At 51.8% G+C, this 17,011-nt stretch overlaps 1 protein-coding gene and 1 long non-coding RNA gene across 2 annotated transcripts; one reads left to right on the top strand and one right to left on the bottom strand.

The window, feature by feature from the left end:
- Positions 1 to 1,432: 1,432 nt before the first annotated feature.
- Positions 1,433 to 11,838, bottom strand: KDELR3 (KDEL endoplasmic reticulum protein retention receptor 3). The gene is made up of 5 exons (XM_073213884.1): positions 11,553 to 11,838; positions 6,996 to 7,096; positions 3,928 to 4,086; positions 3,112 to 3,364; positions 1,433 to 2,340 (listed from the first exon to the last, which is right to left on the bottom strand). The coding sequence occupies exons 1-5, from the start codon at positions 11,713 to 11,715 to the stop codon at positions 2,300 to 2,302; spliced, it is 717 nt and encodes a 238-aa protein (XP_073069985.1). The 5' UTR covers positions 11,716 to 11,838; the 3' UTR covers positions 1,433 to 2,299.
- Positions 11,839 to 11,917: 79 nt separating this feature from the next.
- LOC118970240 (uncharacterized) lies at positions 11,918 to 14,908 on the top strand. The gene is made up of 4 exons (XR_005058041.2): positions 11,918 to 12,173; positions 12,262 to 12,367; positions 14,135 to 14,270; positions 14,443 to 14,908. It is a non-coding gene; the product is annotated as an uncharacterized lncRNA (long non-coding RNA).
- The last annotated feature ends 2,103 nt before the right edge of the window (positions 14,909 to 17,011 follow it).

Below are 17,011 nucleotides of genomic sequence, written 5' to 3'. Positions count from 1 at the left end.
TGTTCTCTGCAGTGCTTTGTAACAGCTTTTGGGTGCCGAGTTTCCTCGGATCCTTTTGCACTCAGCTTTTTAAAGGTAGGTAGCGCTTAAGAAAGTTATTGGAGGACTAAAGCCTAAGTCCTTGTACCTTTCCTCCATCTGAAGGTAGGTGTTAAGTGATACTATTTTCCTGAGATTGCCTATAACATGTAGGCCTGGAAAAGAATTTTCTGCCCTTTTATTCACCGTAACAGGACAGGGAGATTAGACCACCCAGCACAAACCTCTTCCATATCCAGTATGGAACTGTTACTTTTTCTGTGCTGTTATTGTTACTGTTGATTTGCAATGTAATCAACAGGGGAAGACTCCATTGTGTTCTTTGGCTGAGGCCCAAGAGTGCTTGCTGGTTTATAAGATCTAAATACTTGAGATTTTTTTCCTTATAAAATTGTTCAGGGGGAGAAAAGGGGTTGTTTCTGAGGGGTTCTGAAAGTATGGTTGAGTGTGCAGCTTACAGGTAGGTTATCAGCATAAGTGGAACTGTATATGCATATAAGAACTTTGACATGTTTTTTTCCCCCCACTTTCTCCTTCCTTAACTTTCTTTTTCCACTTCTTAACAGAGGTTGAGGCTGAGGGAGGATGGGTAGGCACAGGAAAAACATGGCAAAACTGTGCTTTCAAACCAAAGTGTCCCACTGCCCACCCTACCCCACCCCCCACCCCTCAAAAATGTGTCTAAGTACTAAGCAGTCCATTGTAGATACTTCTTTCTACACAAGAAATCTATAGGTGTTTTTTTGTTTTTTTTTTTAAACAGGTGCCACCACAGGGTGTGTCCTACTCTCCTGCAGGTTTTAAAAGCATCCTTTGCAGGAAAGGTCTCTGCGTAAGCAAGTGGTATTTGGCCTGTTGCTTGCTTCCCTTTTCCACCAGGGATGTTGTGATCATGAAGTCAAAATAATAGTGTATTATTCCAAATCTCAAAAGCTGTTGTGGCCTGAGCACAGCTGAAATCTAGCGAAGGTTTTCCAGGATAGCTCTAGAGTAACTGCTGCCTCTGTGTTTGTCACTCATAATTCAGGTTCTGCCTTTGCATGGGCAGAAGAGTCCTCATCTGATGCTAGTTACTGCTGTCATGGTTGGAACTCATTTAGGGGAAGGATTTCAGCATAAGCAATGGGGCTGCTTCTCCCCAGTCCCTCCTTAATAATTCACTGTGTGGACTTCTCTCATCTAAAAGGTTGGTGGCTTTTGCTTGGGATCAGTGCTTTCTTCCTCATGTTCTTGCTGGTCTCTGAACACATTCCTGTTGCATTAAGACTTGAAAGATCTGTGTGATGTTCAGGCACAGGACGCTAAGAGCTATGTTACTATTCTTAGTTTGTAAATTGTCCTTTTGATACCATCTTGTTTTCTTTTGTAGGTATAAATAAAACACTGTTGACAATAAGGTGTGAACTTTTTATTGCTTAAAAATTCTGCTAGTCTTAACAGTATTTGCATCAAGATCAAGGTTGAGGATGTGGATTGCTTTAGTTACTTAGCACCTAAAAATGTGAACGGGAGGTGGGATTGGCCTTAAAATGCCAGCAATTTGAGTCAGGAGCAACAAGACAATACCTAGTAGGTAAAAATCTTAGGTGTGTGTTTTCTCATCAGTGACATGGCTGTAACACTAATGGTGCCCAGCTACGGTTATGAGGATTAGAGTACTGAGTGTTGGGGGTACTGTGAACCAGCACGAGGCTCACATCAGCTTCAGAGGTGAGGCACAAAACTTTAAATCTGGCCAAAGCTGGGAAATGTGGTTTACTTGTGTTTGGACAGCTTTAGAAGTGAACATTTCTCATCTGTAGGCTGTATTACCTTTGTATCAACTCCCTAAACTTGTGCAACATGGGTAGTGAAAATCATTTGTAAGAGCATACTCCAGTAATTGGACTGATACTCACTTGGGGTGTTTGCCTTATACACAGAGGGGTATCTTTTTAGAGTGGGATTGACTGTTCTTAGCATGAGTCTCGCACTGAGGCCTCAGAAAGCAATGGTTTATTTGACCCAGTCAGGAAGTAAATACCTAAGGTTTCGTGACCCAGTAGACATCATGAAGCACCGTAGTTGTGTAATTGGTCCAGGCATTTCATAACCTCAGAGAGACACTGATGAGGTCTTGTAGATAGGATGAACAGTGCTGCGCTGAAATTCACACTAAGCATTTTTCTGGCTTTAATTGTAATATTTGGTCTGTTGTAAGTCGCCCCAGAGAACATTTCAAATGTGTCCTTGTTAAGGTGTAGAGTTCCTCTGAGGGCCCTCAAATAGGCATCGGAAGACTTAACTTCTTTCCTTTCAGAACTAGAAGTGGAGATGAAATCAGATTTACTATAGTGATTAAAGGACTCCTTTATAACTTTGTATACAATCTTAGTATCTCTAATGCCCAGTTCACAGTCGGCATTCAGGTAAAAGCCAAGGGAAAAACTTAAAAGGTTAACTATAGACTCACAGACCCCCCCATTTTGATTACTGATGTGTAAGAATAGATAGGCTCTTTAGATAGGCCATTAAACAGTGCTTGGCCTTAAGTCCTCTACCCACATTGCACGTCAGCACCCCCTCTTAATTCCCCTCTGAGATCTGTTGGCCACTTGGTCACTGATGACCTCCTTGAACAACAGCTGCCCCATAACTGCTATTCCCTGCTCTTTATGAGGGGCTGGCAGATTTTTTAAAATAACTGCTCCAATAGCTGCCGTCAGTCGTAATGCAATGCAAACCTCTCACCATAGCCTGTGGTGTCTTGCTTGCCCTCTGGTAGCTCCAGGTGAGACCACACTAAGTAGTCTTTCTGTCCTTTATTACAGGGAGCTGGTAAAGACCTTGGAGGTTATACATAAGCTTGTTCTCTCTTGAATGTTTATTTTCCTAAGCAAGTATGTCCGGTGTCATCTCAGCTGTTCTCCGTACATGGTGTTTGCACAATACGTAATGACACGTTTCCTGAAAACATGCCTTCCACCAGTTAGAGTGTAAGCCCCGTGAAGGACAGACTTGCTCACTTCCATATCCCCTCAAGTCCCGAATGGGTGATGCCAATGCCAGCAACCCTGCCCTCCTAGCACCTACCTTTGGTCACATACAAGTAGAAGAAGTCACAGTAGAAGATGGTTTGTACTACTCCAGACACCACAGCAATTTGGTCATAGAAATTCTCAGTCTGGTACCGCCTGATCCAGTTAGCCAGGTAGAGTGCACGGTACAGCCCAAGGAAAAACAGGTAGTGAGTAGTAATGGTCTCAGCCTCTCCAGTCTTGCTGATCATGAAGAGTTGAGGCAGGATGGCCACAGATTCCAGGTAGATAGAGAAAGTCCAGAGGATCTGAGCCAAAGAGAGAAGTGGCCAGAGGAGGTTGAGGAGGAAGGCCCCTGTCTCAAGAATTCATGTTCTTGAAATTGCTAATACTTAACCAATGTATCAATATATAGTACAAATTATTTTTAAGGGATCTAAGCAAAGGGCAATTTTTACAACATTCCGTGAACATTTCTACAGGATATGATTTTTACTTCTTGCTGAGCTTTGTATAAACGCCTTAATTGAAGCCATGGTTTCTCCAAACAGTCCGTGAACCCGGCAGACCCTCCTGTGATGACTGCTGCCATGCAGCTTGGGCCACACCCCAGACGTGCCATGTTGACAGTAGGCTGCCCCAGTCAGACCAGTTGGACGGATCTCAGGAGGTGCTGTGATACCTGCTCTGAACATGGCTGTTCAGATGGGCCCATTTTCCAGTGCAGCAGTGGGAATAGCTAATTGCTGGTTTCTTAACAGTATGAGTAATAGTTGACGATTGTAGCCGAGAGCAAGCCCAGGCATTACCAACGGTCTGGAGGGAAGGATGTTTACCTTTGAGAATTAGTGATCTGGGACCCTTCCCTTACCTCCAGAACAGTGAAGTTGTAGTTTTCAAGGAAGGAGAGGCCAATGACTGGGACCAGAAGAAACTCCAAGCGGAATGTGTCATTGTCACTGTCAAACGTTTTCCAAAATTTCCCATAGATCATGTATACTGTGACATAGGCGCAGAGGAGGAAAACCACCTAAAAGGGGAGACACAGAAATGGATGAAGTCATTTCCCAGCCTGTTTGCTGGGCTTTGGAGCCACCCTGAGTTGGGATCTACCAAACTGAAGGGCTTAACGCTCTGCCCTAAGGCAGAGGAGGCGAAAAGTGTGCGCAGGGCTCTTGGGTCGGTGGCACAACATCTGAAGATTATGGCCGTTTTGTTAGTGGCTCCATGGTTCTGACGGGGACAGAGTGCTTCCACCAAGACAGGCACACACGTGCCTCCTCACTGCAGAGCATCAGGCAGGAAAACGGCTTGGTCTCGGCATTTAGCAGTGGCATTCAGGGCTCATAAAACCTCAACTTCGTAGACCTGCATCAGTGGCTTGTGCGCCTTCCTCCATAAGGATTAATATCCCTTGAACCAGTTGGGTGTTCTTCCCTCAGAAAAGCTTTCTCTAATTACAGTAGCGGTCCTCCAGTGTATAATGATTTTATCATGGCCAGAGGTGCTCAAACTTGAATGTTAGAATCACATCGATTCTGATTTGGTGGGTCTGAGTGGACCTGAGGATTTGGGTTTCCAGCAAGGTCCTAACATGCTGCTGCTGCCATCTGGGACCACACTGGCCTGGAGAACTACCTGTACTCAGAACTAAGGTTACTTTGAAGTCTTTCTCCCCAGAATGGGCACATGCACTGTGTCACAGAGCCCCCTGTAAAGATATTCACAGCTGCCCACGGCATAGTTCGTAAATGTGTACCAGTCTGTCTGCCCTATGGGAGGGGGTTCATATAAGAGGGTCCAGATCCTGTCTGCCTCTGGATCCTTGGCCCCTAACTTGGGGCCTCACACAAGAAAAATGCTGGAATGAGTGAACGAGTCAGTGAAGTTGTGATTACTTCTTCATTTTGCCAACGTGGAAACAGGCCTCTGAGGTTCCTAGACCTCATTCAGCCATGCCAAGAGCTGAATCTGCCAGCCCTTCCAGGACTGCCCTGGTCAGACCCTTGGGCAGAGACATGAATTAAGTAGGTGGTTGTGTGTTGAATTTAAGTGGTAACAGTGATTTCTGGACTTTAGACTGAAAGTTCACACCAATTTCAACACCCCACAGGTAACATCCTCCATTCCACCAATCCCAGGAACAAGAAGCCTGGAATCCCAGAGGATCTCAGATATGGCAGAGAAAGAGAACTTGCTTGGGTTAATATAAATATCTTCTGGGTGCTAGGTACCTTATATACATTATTTCATGTAATCTTCACAATAGCCCAGCAAGATAGGTAGGATGCCTCTTTGTAGACTTTCTTCCTTAAAAACAAGACTGTTGGACAATGTGTTCAACTAAAAGCTACATTTCTCAGGCTCCTTTGCAGATAAGGATGGTCAGTGACATGCTGGCAGAATTCACTAAGGTAGAGGATGGGGGAAGCTCTTTAAAAGGGGCTTACTTAGCTGACAAGCACCCTATTGCTCTTTCTGCCTTTCCTCCTCCTTCCTGCCCAGAATGTGATGTGATGGCAGGAGCTCTAGCATCCCCTTTATGACCCTGAGGCAACCTTGAGGATAGTTATGACATTCTTGGCTAGTTATATAATTTGAAGGGCCTCTTGTTCAAAAAGAATATTGAAATGGCAACATTAAATCAAATGCTGGGGCCTTCTGAGAAATTGCAAAGATCATACACCCATGAGTCCTGGCCATGCTAAAGATGGCAGAGCAGAAACTTAAAAGAAGCTGCCATCCCAGCCCTGGACTGCTCACCTCCAGATTTCATGTTATGGGTGAGGTAAAGATAAACTCTTACCTTATTAAAATAACTCCTATTTTAAGTCACTGTTACCAGCCTCCAAGTGGTTACATCCCACTTTACTATGAAACCTGGGCTCCTTCCACTGAACAGCTGCCTTAAAGGGCTAGGATGGTTGATTACAAGCTCAGAAAATGCCTTGCCCCAACATGACCTAAGAGTTATGCCCAGGGCCTGGGTCATCAGAGCAGAACTGAGAGTGATCAGTTTCTGCCATAAAACAGGGCCATGCTTCAAAGCAATAGCTTCCCATCACAAAATTAAATCCAAACTGTTAACCTGCACCATCTACCCTCACCCAGCCCTCTGCTGGCATCTCCACCTCCAGTGGGAGGCCCTTGCCTGCTGCACTCCTGCCATGCTGGTCTTCTGTCTGTTCTTTGAATATACCAAGCTTGTTCCTAGCTTGGTGGCCTTTGCACCAGTTATTCCTTCTGCTTGGAATTTTCTCCCTAGTTCTTCACACAGCTGGTTCCTTGTGTCACTCAAGTCTCAGCTTAACTGTCACCTCTTCAGAGAGGCCCTTCCTGATCACTCTCCCTGAACAGCTCCCTGTTTTTAAAACTTTTCATAACTGAAGGAAATATCACCCTATTTTAATTATTTGCATAGCCTTATCCCAAGCCAGAGTTTTATTATCCACCATCCCAATTAGATTGCAGGTTCCATGGGAACAGAAGACTCCTTGTCCTCTTCAGGTCCCTGGCTCATAGGAGGCGCTCAGTAAATATTTGTTGGATGGATGGATGAATAAGTTTTCTGAGCGCCAAGTTTTCTAAGCTAGGGATACCATGTTTGATTTTTTGCTTATTATTTAATCATAATAATAGCTAACCTTTATTGAATGTTTAATGTATAACAGCTATTGTGTATTTACATTTACTACCTTGTTTAATTTTCATAACAAAACCCTCTGAGTAAGTACTAGTATTATCTTCATTTTGAAGATGAGGAAACTGAGATACACAGGGGCCAGAGGCCTTGCCCAAGCCCAGGTCCCACAGCTGCTAACAGCAAAGCCAGGAAACAAACCAGCTCTGCCTGGCTCCACAGCCTTAGTTCCCACGCATACTGTCATGGTCTGTGGGGGCTCAGCAGACCCCACCGCTGTGGCCACCCATCCCCCTCACCTTCATCACTGTGTTGTAGATGGAGATGAAGTTGGTGAACAGATCCAGGTACCTGGTGGTGAAGACGAGAGCGAAAAGGATCTGGCTCTTCCCGGAGATGCCTACGGCCAGACAGGGACAGGAGGCTATGAGAACCCCGGCCCTCAGGCCCACGCACACTGGACAAGCCCAGGAAAGGTTAGCCCAGAGGCTGAGCAGGGAAGTGTCCAGGCTCCCTTGCTCTCTGAGGGTCAGGAAACACCCCTTCCCACTGGGTCAGTTCAGTTCCTCCGAATTAGGCTGTAACCTGTCTCCAGGTCTCCAAATAAAGACAAGAACACCGAGTTCCGAGCACCTGCGCGTGCCTGCCTCGGTCCTTGCTATGGGGAGGGCATGGGGATGGTGTAAGTCAGGCTCGGTGGGGGTGGTGTTGAGGCTTCTCTTCGCTAACCCGCAGGTTCCACTGACGATCCCCAGAGCTCCATTATTTTGGAGAACAACTCACTGACTTGACAAAGTGTTGATTCACCAGGGAGACAGGAGCAGGCGAAGGAAAGTGCAGGGCTAGGGGAGCATTCTATTTTATTTTCCAAATTTTAAGAATTAAAAAGACTTTTATTCTAGTTATAAAAGTTATAACAATTGTTCACTCTTTGTAAAACAAAAAACAGGTAGTATACAAAGGCATAAATGAAAAAGCAGCAATCACCTGAATCCTAAAGCCTCAGTGTACATCCTTGCAGATCTTTGGTGGCACACGTAGACATGACTCAGCTGTGCACACATGTGACACATACAGACACACTGCATTGATAAAACTGAGGTCATACTTTCCATGCTATTTCCTCGCCTGCTTTGGCCTCTCTCTTAACCTTCTATTTTGAAATAATTTTAGATTTACAGGAGAGTTGTAAAGACAGTACAGACAGCACGCATATATCCTACAGCCAGTTCCCTCTCATGCCGACATCTTCATAATCACAGAGCATTTACCACAGCTAAGAAATTAACACTGGCACAGCGCTATTGACTGAACTCCAGACTTACGATTTCACCAGTTTTCCCACTAATGCCCTTTTTCTGTTCCGGGATCCCATCCAGGAATCAATGCTGCGTTTAGCTGTCATGCTCCTTGGTCTCCTCTGGGCCACGTCTGATACAACATGGAGGCGGTTCCGGGGTGAAGGGAGCAGGTGCCCTGCCTCCCTCTTCTCCGGCCCTGTCAAGCCCACCCCAGTTGAGAAACTTAGCCAGAGCCCTCCGCCAGTGCTGCCTGTGCCTCTGCAGCCAAGGCCAGCTGTGCGCCCGCACCCAGCCCCTCAGGGCTCAGCGGGGCACTCCATCCACCCTAAACTGCGCTCTTCGCCTGGCTTCTGCCTCCTCTGGCGGCCCACGGCCTCCTCGCCACCTCACCCTCGGAGGCCGCCTCTCTTCCCCCTCTGTCCCTTTGCCTGCTCACCCCGCGCCGGGACATCCGGCTCTGGATGCTGTCTGAGCTCTGACCTGTGCGTCCCTGCTGTGACCAAACCCTCCGTCTCCCCTTCCTCCCCATCTCCTCCCCTTCATGAATGTCGGCCCCATCCCCTCCGGAACACTGGGAGCTGCCATCGAGCGTCTCCCCCCTCTGTCTCCCGCAGTATTTCTCAGCCCCACTGCCCCCTCTCTGATGCCCCTCACTCGGCCCAGCCACCCTACCCACGATGGATTGGTCTCCCCAGGTCCTTACTTGCAGCCCACCCTTCCCCAAGTCCCACCCGGCAACCAACAGGCTATTTTTAAAATAGCATTCTTTCTGCTTGACACCTTTCGTGGCTCTCAAATGCTCTCAGAATAAAGACCAAACCCTAATCATGGCTCATGAAGGCCTGCCTGGGCTGCCCCCCTGTCTGTCCCACCCCACATCTGATTGCTCTTCACTCCCTCCCTCCAGCTGTGGTGAGATCTTGGATTTTATTCTAAATGTAATGGGAAGACTGGGGAGCTGGGCACCAAGAAGTGACAGAATTCAGGGTTTGTTCCTTTGTGTGCCTGAACGGTGCCTTATCTAACTATTCCTCTAGTGCTGGACGTTTGGGGCGGGGGACAGTTATGGTGAGTGAAGGTGGGCACTACCGAGGCCCCCAACACTCTGCAGAGCACTGGGTCCATGTTGCCGACCTTCCCGCCAGCACGGCAAGCCTGAGCCTCACCCCGCTCACCTGTAAAATGGGTACCCTGGCACACACGGGCAGGACTCACGTGAGGACCAAATAGGATTCAGTGAGAACATGAGTGCCTCCTTGGTCTGGCACTCTCGGACCAGCGGCAGGGCGCTCGCTATGGGTGAAGGAGCCCCCCAGGCGGGTGGCGTCCAGGAGGCCGTACAGACCCGAGGGCAGCTCTGGGCTGTGCCTGCTGCTATGCCACCTCACTAAGCCCTCTCGGAGGTCTTGCCAGAGAGGCCCTCAGCCTCATTTTGGAGGGTCCACGAGGCAGCCGTGCTGGGGGGCTCTTGGCTGCCTCCCTCACACCTCCCCTCTCTCCATTTGCAGCCTGCCAGGCCCTTGGGCTTCACATGTCCCTCAGTGCTTTGAGAGCCCTGGCCATCTTGAGCACACTGGTTTTCACACTCCTTTGAAAGCAGTGAATAATTTCCACCAAATCAAGCTGTGCATGGAGACCGAAGACATAGAAGGCACCGTGAGCCAGTACCTGGTCAGAGTCCCAAAGGGATCCACTGAGCACCTAGGGGACCCACAGACAGGGTACAGCCCTCCCTCCCACTTAACAGATGGGGAAACCGAGGCCTAAGGTCCCACAGTCACAAGCAGAGCAAGAATGAAGCCCTGGTGTCGTGTCTCAGGGCTGGGTCATTGGGGGTCACACCAGGCTCTGCTCCTTGGGGCTGAAGAGACCGGCACCCCCCTCAGATCTCACCTAGGCCGGGGCAGGTTCCTCTCTGAATACAGGCCCCACCACCCAGCTGCCCTTTTCCTTGCCCCACAGCGCTCAGCATTCCAACAAACCATGTGGCTGCTGCCAGTGCTGCTTGTGAGCGGTCTCCCACTTCTAGGAACTCAGGCCCGGCAGGCCCCGCTCCCCGTGTTATATTCCAGCTCCTTGTACAGTGCCCAGCAGCAAGGCTTAGGGAACAGCGCCCCTTACTGGGCACGGCTGCTTACCCTGCCCAGGGCCTCCGAGGAAGTGCAAGGTCCAAGCTGGATTCTCCCTTCACTGAGCCCCTCTCAACGTTGCTGGCTCACTTCCCCCTGAGTGAGAACCTAAGGGGCCAGGAGTGCCTATCTCTCCAGAGCCCCCAGCCACATGGCCTCCAGGTCTAGACCCCTCTCTCCACAATGCCTCTTACATCAGCACCTTCCCCTCATGCCCACCAAGTCTCCTAAACTAGCAGCCTCCACACAGCATCCAGAGTGAGGTGCTTCAGGTCCCCTTCCCAGCCCCCTCCTCTGCTCCCAAACCTTCCATGGCTGCCCAGTCCCAATTTGCTAACCTGGCAGACAAGGCCCTTTCCCATTTCACCCCACCCTGCACCCCCCTGGACTCCTCTTCATTCTGGGCTACCCCCAAATTGGGCTGCTCACTCCCCAGGACATGCTCTGCCTCTGTGACTTCTGGGCTTTTCACTTCCAGTGCCCTCCACACAGCACACCCTTCCTGGAAGACACCCTGACCATCTCCAAGACCCAGCACAGAGCTGCTCTCTCCATGAAACATTCAGGGCTCTGCTCTCTGCCTCCTGGTCCCCCCAAGAAGCCCCTGCTCCTCTACCTATCCCTCGCCGCAGGGCCAAGCACAGGGTGGGAGCCTGCAGGACACCATAGGACAGAGACCGCTGCAGGAAGCATGAGTAACCTCGCAATGTACTGGGTCTGTTTGGCCACTGCCAGTCCGGCTCTGAAACTTCGCCAAACCGCCAGCAGAGCCCCCGGACTGCGGGGCACAGGGGGACTCCTCCCACCCTCCTCGGGCTTCAGCCCAGGGGCAGCTCCAGGCCCACCTGTGCTGGGCTGCGCCCCTCCTGCCACATCACAACCGCCTGTGCCACACTCATCCAATTTGGGAGGATGTCTGGGCCAAGACAGGGGAGAGTGGGGGGGGGGAGGAAAGAGAAGACGCTGAGAACTGGGGGCCCCTTCCCGTGTGCCTACCTCCTCCACCCCCTCCTCGGTTCCCACCTTGGGCCTGAGTGAGGGTGGAGAGAACAATGGGCCTGGAGCAGATGCTGCTTGAGCAAAAGGGGGCAACTGGCAGGAGGGAGGGGGTCACCCCTCCTTATCCCCCTCCTCCTCCGACGAACCTGGCAGTTCCGACGTGGAGAGGGAGAGGCACAAGCCCACCTTTCCTCTTTAGTCTCCAAGGGTCATCCTTCTTTGAACTGGTACAACTTTAAAGTTTCGTTAAAGCTGAACTGTGTAAACCAGCTTCCAGCGCCCCCAAGCCCAAGTCCCGACCCTGAGCAGACAGTAAGGAGGTCCTCCTCAAGCCTGCAGGCAGGGAGCACGAGGCTGGCTGAGGAGCCGAGGTGGCCCAGGCGCCCCCGGTCCCGAGGCCCACCCTCCCGCCCGGGGCGCCCCTCACCCGTGCAACACTTGGATCTCCAGATCTTTCCCAGGAGCAAGATCATGGCCAGGAGGTGGCTCAGGTCGCCGAGGATACGGAACACGTTCATGGTCCAGCCGCCGGCGAGCACCCGCGCAGCCAACTCTGGGAAACTTTCAGGCGCGCCAGGCGGCTGCCACATCCCCGGCCGCAGCCCCTGGGTCCCGCGCGCCCCTGCCCGCGCCTCCGAGCCCCGCGCTTCCTGCCCAGGCGCCGCCGCCCCGCCAGCGCACTCCCGGCCGGGCGGTGACGTGGCCAGGCCCGCCGCCGCGCGAGGGCAGCCAGGAAGCGCAGCCGCCCGAGACCCCGCCTCCCGGCCCATCCCAGCGCCCCGGGGCCCTGGGCGGGGCCGCTGCCCACCGCTGCCCACCGCTGCCCACCGCTGCCCACCGCCCAGGCCGCTGGGGCCGGCGAGGCCAGGCCAGGCGGGCGCCGCGTCCCGCCCTGAGGCCCCAGAAGGGCCCGCGGGGAGGCCAGGCGTCTGCTTCCCTCCTCAGAACCCGCTGTCCTCCTGCAAGTGACCCTGGGAAAGCCTCTGGGCCGCTCTCTGCCTCCGCCCCTCATCTGCGCATAGGGTCGCAGACATAGGTGTCCCGTGAGGTGGGTCCTGCGTGCTCGTGCTTGGCCTGAGCCTAGCAGTGGGGAAGCACCCCATGGTGACCCCTGCATCTGTTGTCGTCATCCTAAGGTGCGAACTCCTTCCTCCTTGGGTCGGAAGCTTGATTCCCTGCCCTCTCACCTGGTAACTTGGAGAGCCACCTTGTCCTGACCTCACCTGTTAGAGGGGGACGATGGTAAGCAACGACTTGCAGGCTACCCTTGCCCAAGCCTGGGTGTCATGGGCCATTCTCTCTTTTGGCGTCAGTTGGTGGATCTGGTCAAGAGGTCAAGTCTGGCAGGGAGACGACCCAGGGCCCTCACTAGTGTCTCCTTCTTCCTGTATGACAAGATGTTGAACAGTTACACTGGCGAGAGCACACTCCAGAAGGCTGTGGGGTGTTGGCCAGCAAGCTGGGAGGCAGGGCTGTGAAGGGTGAAGGACCACCGGTGGGGCAGGCGTTCTCCCTCTGCTGTGTGGCTTCAGCAGTTCAACCACCCTCTCTGGGCCTTGGTTTCTGCATCTGTAAGAGTGGCAAGTATCACCTCTGTAGCCCCTTCTTCCACTCAGGCCAGGCCCTTCATCCTGCCTGTCGTGTAGGGCCCCCACCTGCTGCCATAGGCAGAGAAGCTTCGTCATGATGAAATCTGTCATTCCCTTACTGTCATCCTTCCATGCTCACCTTGGCCACACCTCTTCCCTTGCCCCAGGACCACTGTGACTCCCAGGGCAAGGCAGTCCTTTGAGACTCAAAATGTGGTCAAAGGACCAGGAGCCTCAGTATTGCCTGCTGGCAAAGCAGAACCTCAGGCCCCAAGCCAGACCTACAGAATCTGTGGTTAAACAAAATCTCCTGGTTATTTGTGTGCATGTGAAAGTTTGAGAAGCATTGATCTAAACAACATTACGAGGGAGGTACTGTTATTATTCTCTTTTTACACTGGGGCAATTAAGACAGAGAGGTTAAGCACTTTGCTTAAAGTCACACAGACACAGAAAGTAGAGCCTGGATTCCAACACAGTTTGACTTAATTCATTGAATTAATTCATTATTTCACACTGTGGGCCGTCATGGGAGATGGGTGAGCAGGGGTGGACAGTGGGGACTCCTGCCCTGGCAGGGAGGTTGTGATGACAATAGCCATCAAGTATTGAGCACCGATTAAGTGCCAGACATGGGGGAGGCGCGTTAGTCAGGTTCTCTCCATTAAGCCTCAACAGATGTCTCAGAGTCAGGCTTTAAATCCTCACTTTGCAGGTGAGGGGATGCTCCACGCTCCTTGGGGAGGAGGAGCCAGGCACTCATCCCGCTGCTGACAAGTTCTGAACGGGCCTCTCTATTCCCTGTCCACACCCCCACCCCCCACCCCAGTCCCTGTCTCTCCTCCAGCAGTTGCACAGAGAAGGCGGTGGCTATTTAAATCCTTCAGGTGAGGCTTTGGTTCTCTCTGCCCAACCAGCTGGCATCTCCTTCTCAGCACCCACCTCCTCCTGAAGCCAGGGAAAAGCACGTGCATTTGCCATTTGGTGAAACATCTGTCCTCCAGAGAAGCAGCCCCAACTGCCAGCAGGGGCTGGAACAAGCTAGAATCTTCCTCTTTCCTCTGTTTCTCCAGGGGAACCAGCCAAGTTTAGGGGAGGTATGAGGAGCACCCACTGTGGTGGTGAAGGGGCAAGAATCCGGGCTGCAAGGCCCCAGGGCCAGAAGCGCGTCCTGGGCATGCCGCAGGAGCCAGGAGGATTGCTGACTGGTTACGTGGCCCCCCTGGCATCCAGTCTTCCTAACTTCCCTGTGCCACTGATACTCCCTTTCTCAGCTTCAGGGAGCTCCTCACCCCCATTTTAGAGATGAGGAAACTGAAGCTCAAACTTGTCTCTTGCTCCCCCTGGTCACACAGACCTTTTTTTCCCCAAAGTTCTACCACTCCATCCTTAGTAATCAGCCCTGGCTTTTTTCACACAGGTGGAACATATTTTGGAGCTCCCTGTGAAGAAGAGGGAAAATCCCCTACTCATTTAAAACCCTTGACTAGCCCATGCCAGCCCTCGGGCCCCCTGCACCGTCAGACACTCCCTGTTTCTGATGCTGGGGGTTCCAGGTAAGTCCTGCAGCCCTCCCAGCCTCATTTCCTAACACTCACCCAGAAGGCATCTGCTGCAGAAAGGCAAACTGAAGGAAAGCAATGGCATGTTCAAAGATCTATGAGAAGAGAATGGGGAAGTTGTTCAATCATAGAAAAAAATGTACTAATAATCTTTTTTCCTTCCTAGTCCTAGCCTTTGTTATAGTTCACCAAAGTACTGAATATCCCTGTGGATAAAATGAGAGTTCCTGGGGCCAGGATTCTCACCTGGCCCTGGTTGGCTAGCTCACTGCACACCTGTGGGCAGTACATGGCTGTTGACTTTATATAAAGAGCTCTGCCCAGTGCTCTGGGCGACACGGTGGCAGGGCTGCAAGGCTGCAGGAGAGCAGAGGCTGGAGTGAGTGGTGGTGGCCCCAAGGACAGAGGCCCAGAGGACGGCTGTGCAGGATGACTGTGCAGAGAGGCCCAAAGGACAGCTGTGAGGACAGAGGGGCCCAGGGGCAGAGACCGGCTTGCTGCCTGCAGACTCACTCTGAGTGAATGGGATTCTAGTGACTGACCTGCCACCTGGAAATAAAGTTGGGTATAACCCTTTCACCCCAAGAACGTTTTGCTGTCAATTTCTTTGGTCACATTGAATCCATAGCGAACTTGCCTGGGGCTGAAACCCGTTGACAAGACACCCTCCAACTGCCTCAAATTCTCTGTGGAAGGAAAGTGTGGATGTAAAGTGAGAATCACCGTACTGAGGATGCTCCACCACTTAATCAGCCTCCTTTGGCTGGGGCAGTACGAGAACTACGGCCCGGTTCTGGGACTCCCTTCAGGTTCCAAAGGCTCATTGGCTTCTTCTGAGAGAGGGGGCGCTCCCCCGTGTAAGGAGTGAACTCCTCACAGAGAGCCCCAAGTCCTATTCGGGAGGCGCAGACAAGTCCATTCTGTAAGCGGGTCTGAGTGGGCTGAGGGCAGCCTTTCTCTTCCTGTGGTTCCTCCCCCAGGTGCTCTCAAAGCTCTTCCTGCTCAATATCTTTTGAGAATAATGCAGCGAGCCAGGCAGGCCCCATTTTTACAGAACAGGAAACCAAGGCTCCAAAACCTCTCTTTTTTCAGTTCTAAGCACATTTATTGAAGAACAGCTGTGTGCCTGGCACCTTACCGGTTGAAGGTAGACTCATCTTTGAGGTGTCTTTGGGACTCTGTGCACAGATTTGGCACAGAAGGGAGATTAATTACCCTGGGGTGGGGAGAGTGGAGGGCAGCTGCAGTTAGGAAGGCTTCAGAGGATGCCCTAGTGGGTTTTGAAGGATGAGTAGGAGGTTGGCTTAAGGACAAAACCTGGCGGAAGAGAGCAGAGTCCTGAGTAGAGGGAACTACATGTATAAAGGTGCAGAGAGAATGACATGACCCACTGTCCCAGCACATTTTATTTGTACTGCTCTTTTAAAAAGGCCAACGAAGGGGAAAGAAGAAAAGGATGAACGTCGAGATTAGACAGACTTCTGCTCAAGTCTCAAGCTTCACCAAGTCTAGGCAATTTATCTCTCTGAGCCGTAGTGTTTTCATCGATAACCTGGGTATAAGCAAGTACTGACTTTATAAGGTAGTTAGCTAGGTACTAAGGCGCTTTGCAGGGGGTAAACCAGGCCCTTGCTCCCCGGTACAGGACACCGAGGCCCAAAGAAGGCCGGGCATACCAGAGCCAGAAGAAACCACGGAAAATCCTTGTTCTCAGAAGGCGATCACTCCCTCGCCGGTTTCTTCCGGGAGAAGTACAAACAAGACGATTAAAAATAACCTCTCGGCCTGAGGATGCCTTCTGGGGCTCTGGAAGTGTTCCGTCGCTTCCTCTGGGTGGTGGTTACCCGGGTTTTATACATATGTAAAATTCATCGAGCTGTACTCTTAAGATGTAAGTATTACTGTTTGTAAGTTACACCTCAGTTAAAAAGAAAAACATCACAACCCTGGCGGCAACGCCTCCTCCCCTCGCCGCCGGCGACAGGTGTCGGAGACTCCAAACGCCACTCCGCGCGCGGCGCAGGCCCAGCGCCCAGCTCCCGGAGTCGTGCGCCACGCGCCTCGGCCCGGGCGGGGTTCCCACGGCAACCGCAAGCCGCTCGCCGCGTCTCCCGAGTGACGGGGCGCCAGCGAAGACCCGGAGTGCGGATTTCCGAACCGGAGCCACGCAGCGAGGCTGGAGAGAGACCGCCGCTGGCCAAGAGCGGAGGGGAGCGATTGGGTGCACTTCGTCCTTGGACCGGCATTCCGAGGGCATCTGGCGGGCACCGCTCCCTAGCCCTGACTGTGGTCACAAACTGCTGCTTGAACAGACTCCTGGGGATTCACTCTCAGCTTTCCAGGGGGGAGACGGAGGGCTTGGTTGCTCCCCAATATCACAGGGCAAGTCAGGGGCAAGGCAAGCCCCGCACCCCAGTGGCCCGCTTTCCTGCTTCTGCAGCACAGCTGAGTGGAAGGCACGGAGGACGAACCCCATTGGGGTCTGGTTCCAGCTCAGCTAGTAACTTGCCCTGCGGTCTTCAAGTCCCCTCTCCCGTCTGGGTCTCAGAGATGCCGACAATAGCTCAGAGTAGCTGTTACCAAATATGCAAAATAACGAGTGTGAAAGTGGTTTATAATCTGTAAAGTGCTTTATACATGTCAAGGGCCATTACCATTGCAATTCTATTGCCTTCCTGTCCTCATCGTTACGGTGGCCCCAACTGCAGCCTTGGTGACAAGGAGCTGCACAGTGA

Source organism: Manis javanica, chromosome 10 (genome assembly GCF_040802235.1).
Source record: "Manis javanica isolate MJ-LG chromosome 10, MJ_LKY, whole genome shotgun sequence".
Classification (NCBI taxonomy): Eukaryota; Metazoa; Chordata; class Mammalia; order Pholidota; family Manidae; genus Manis; species Manis javanica.
This window is presented reverse-complemented; position numbering and strand designations above follow the sequence as displayed.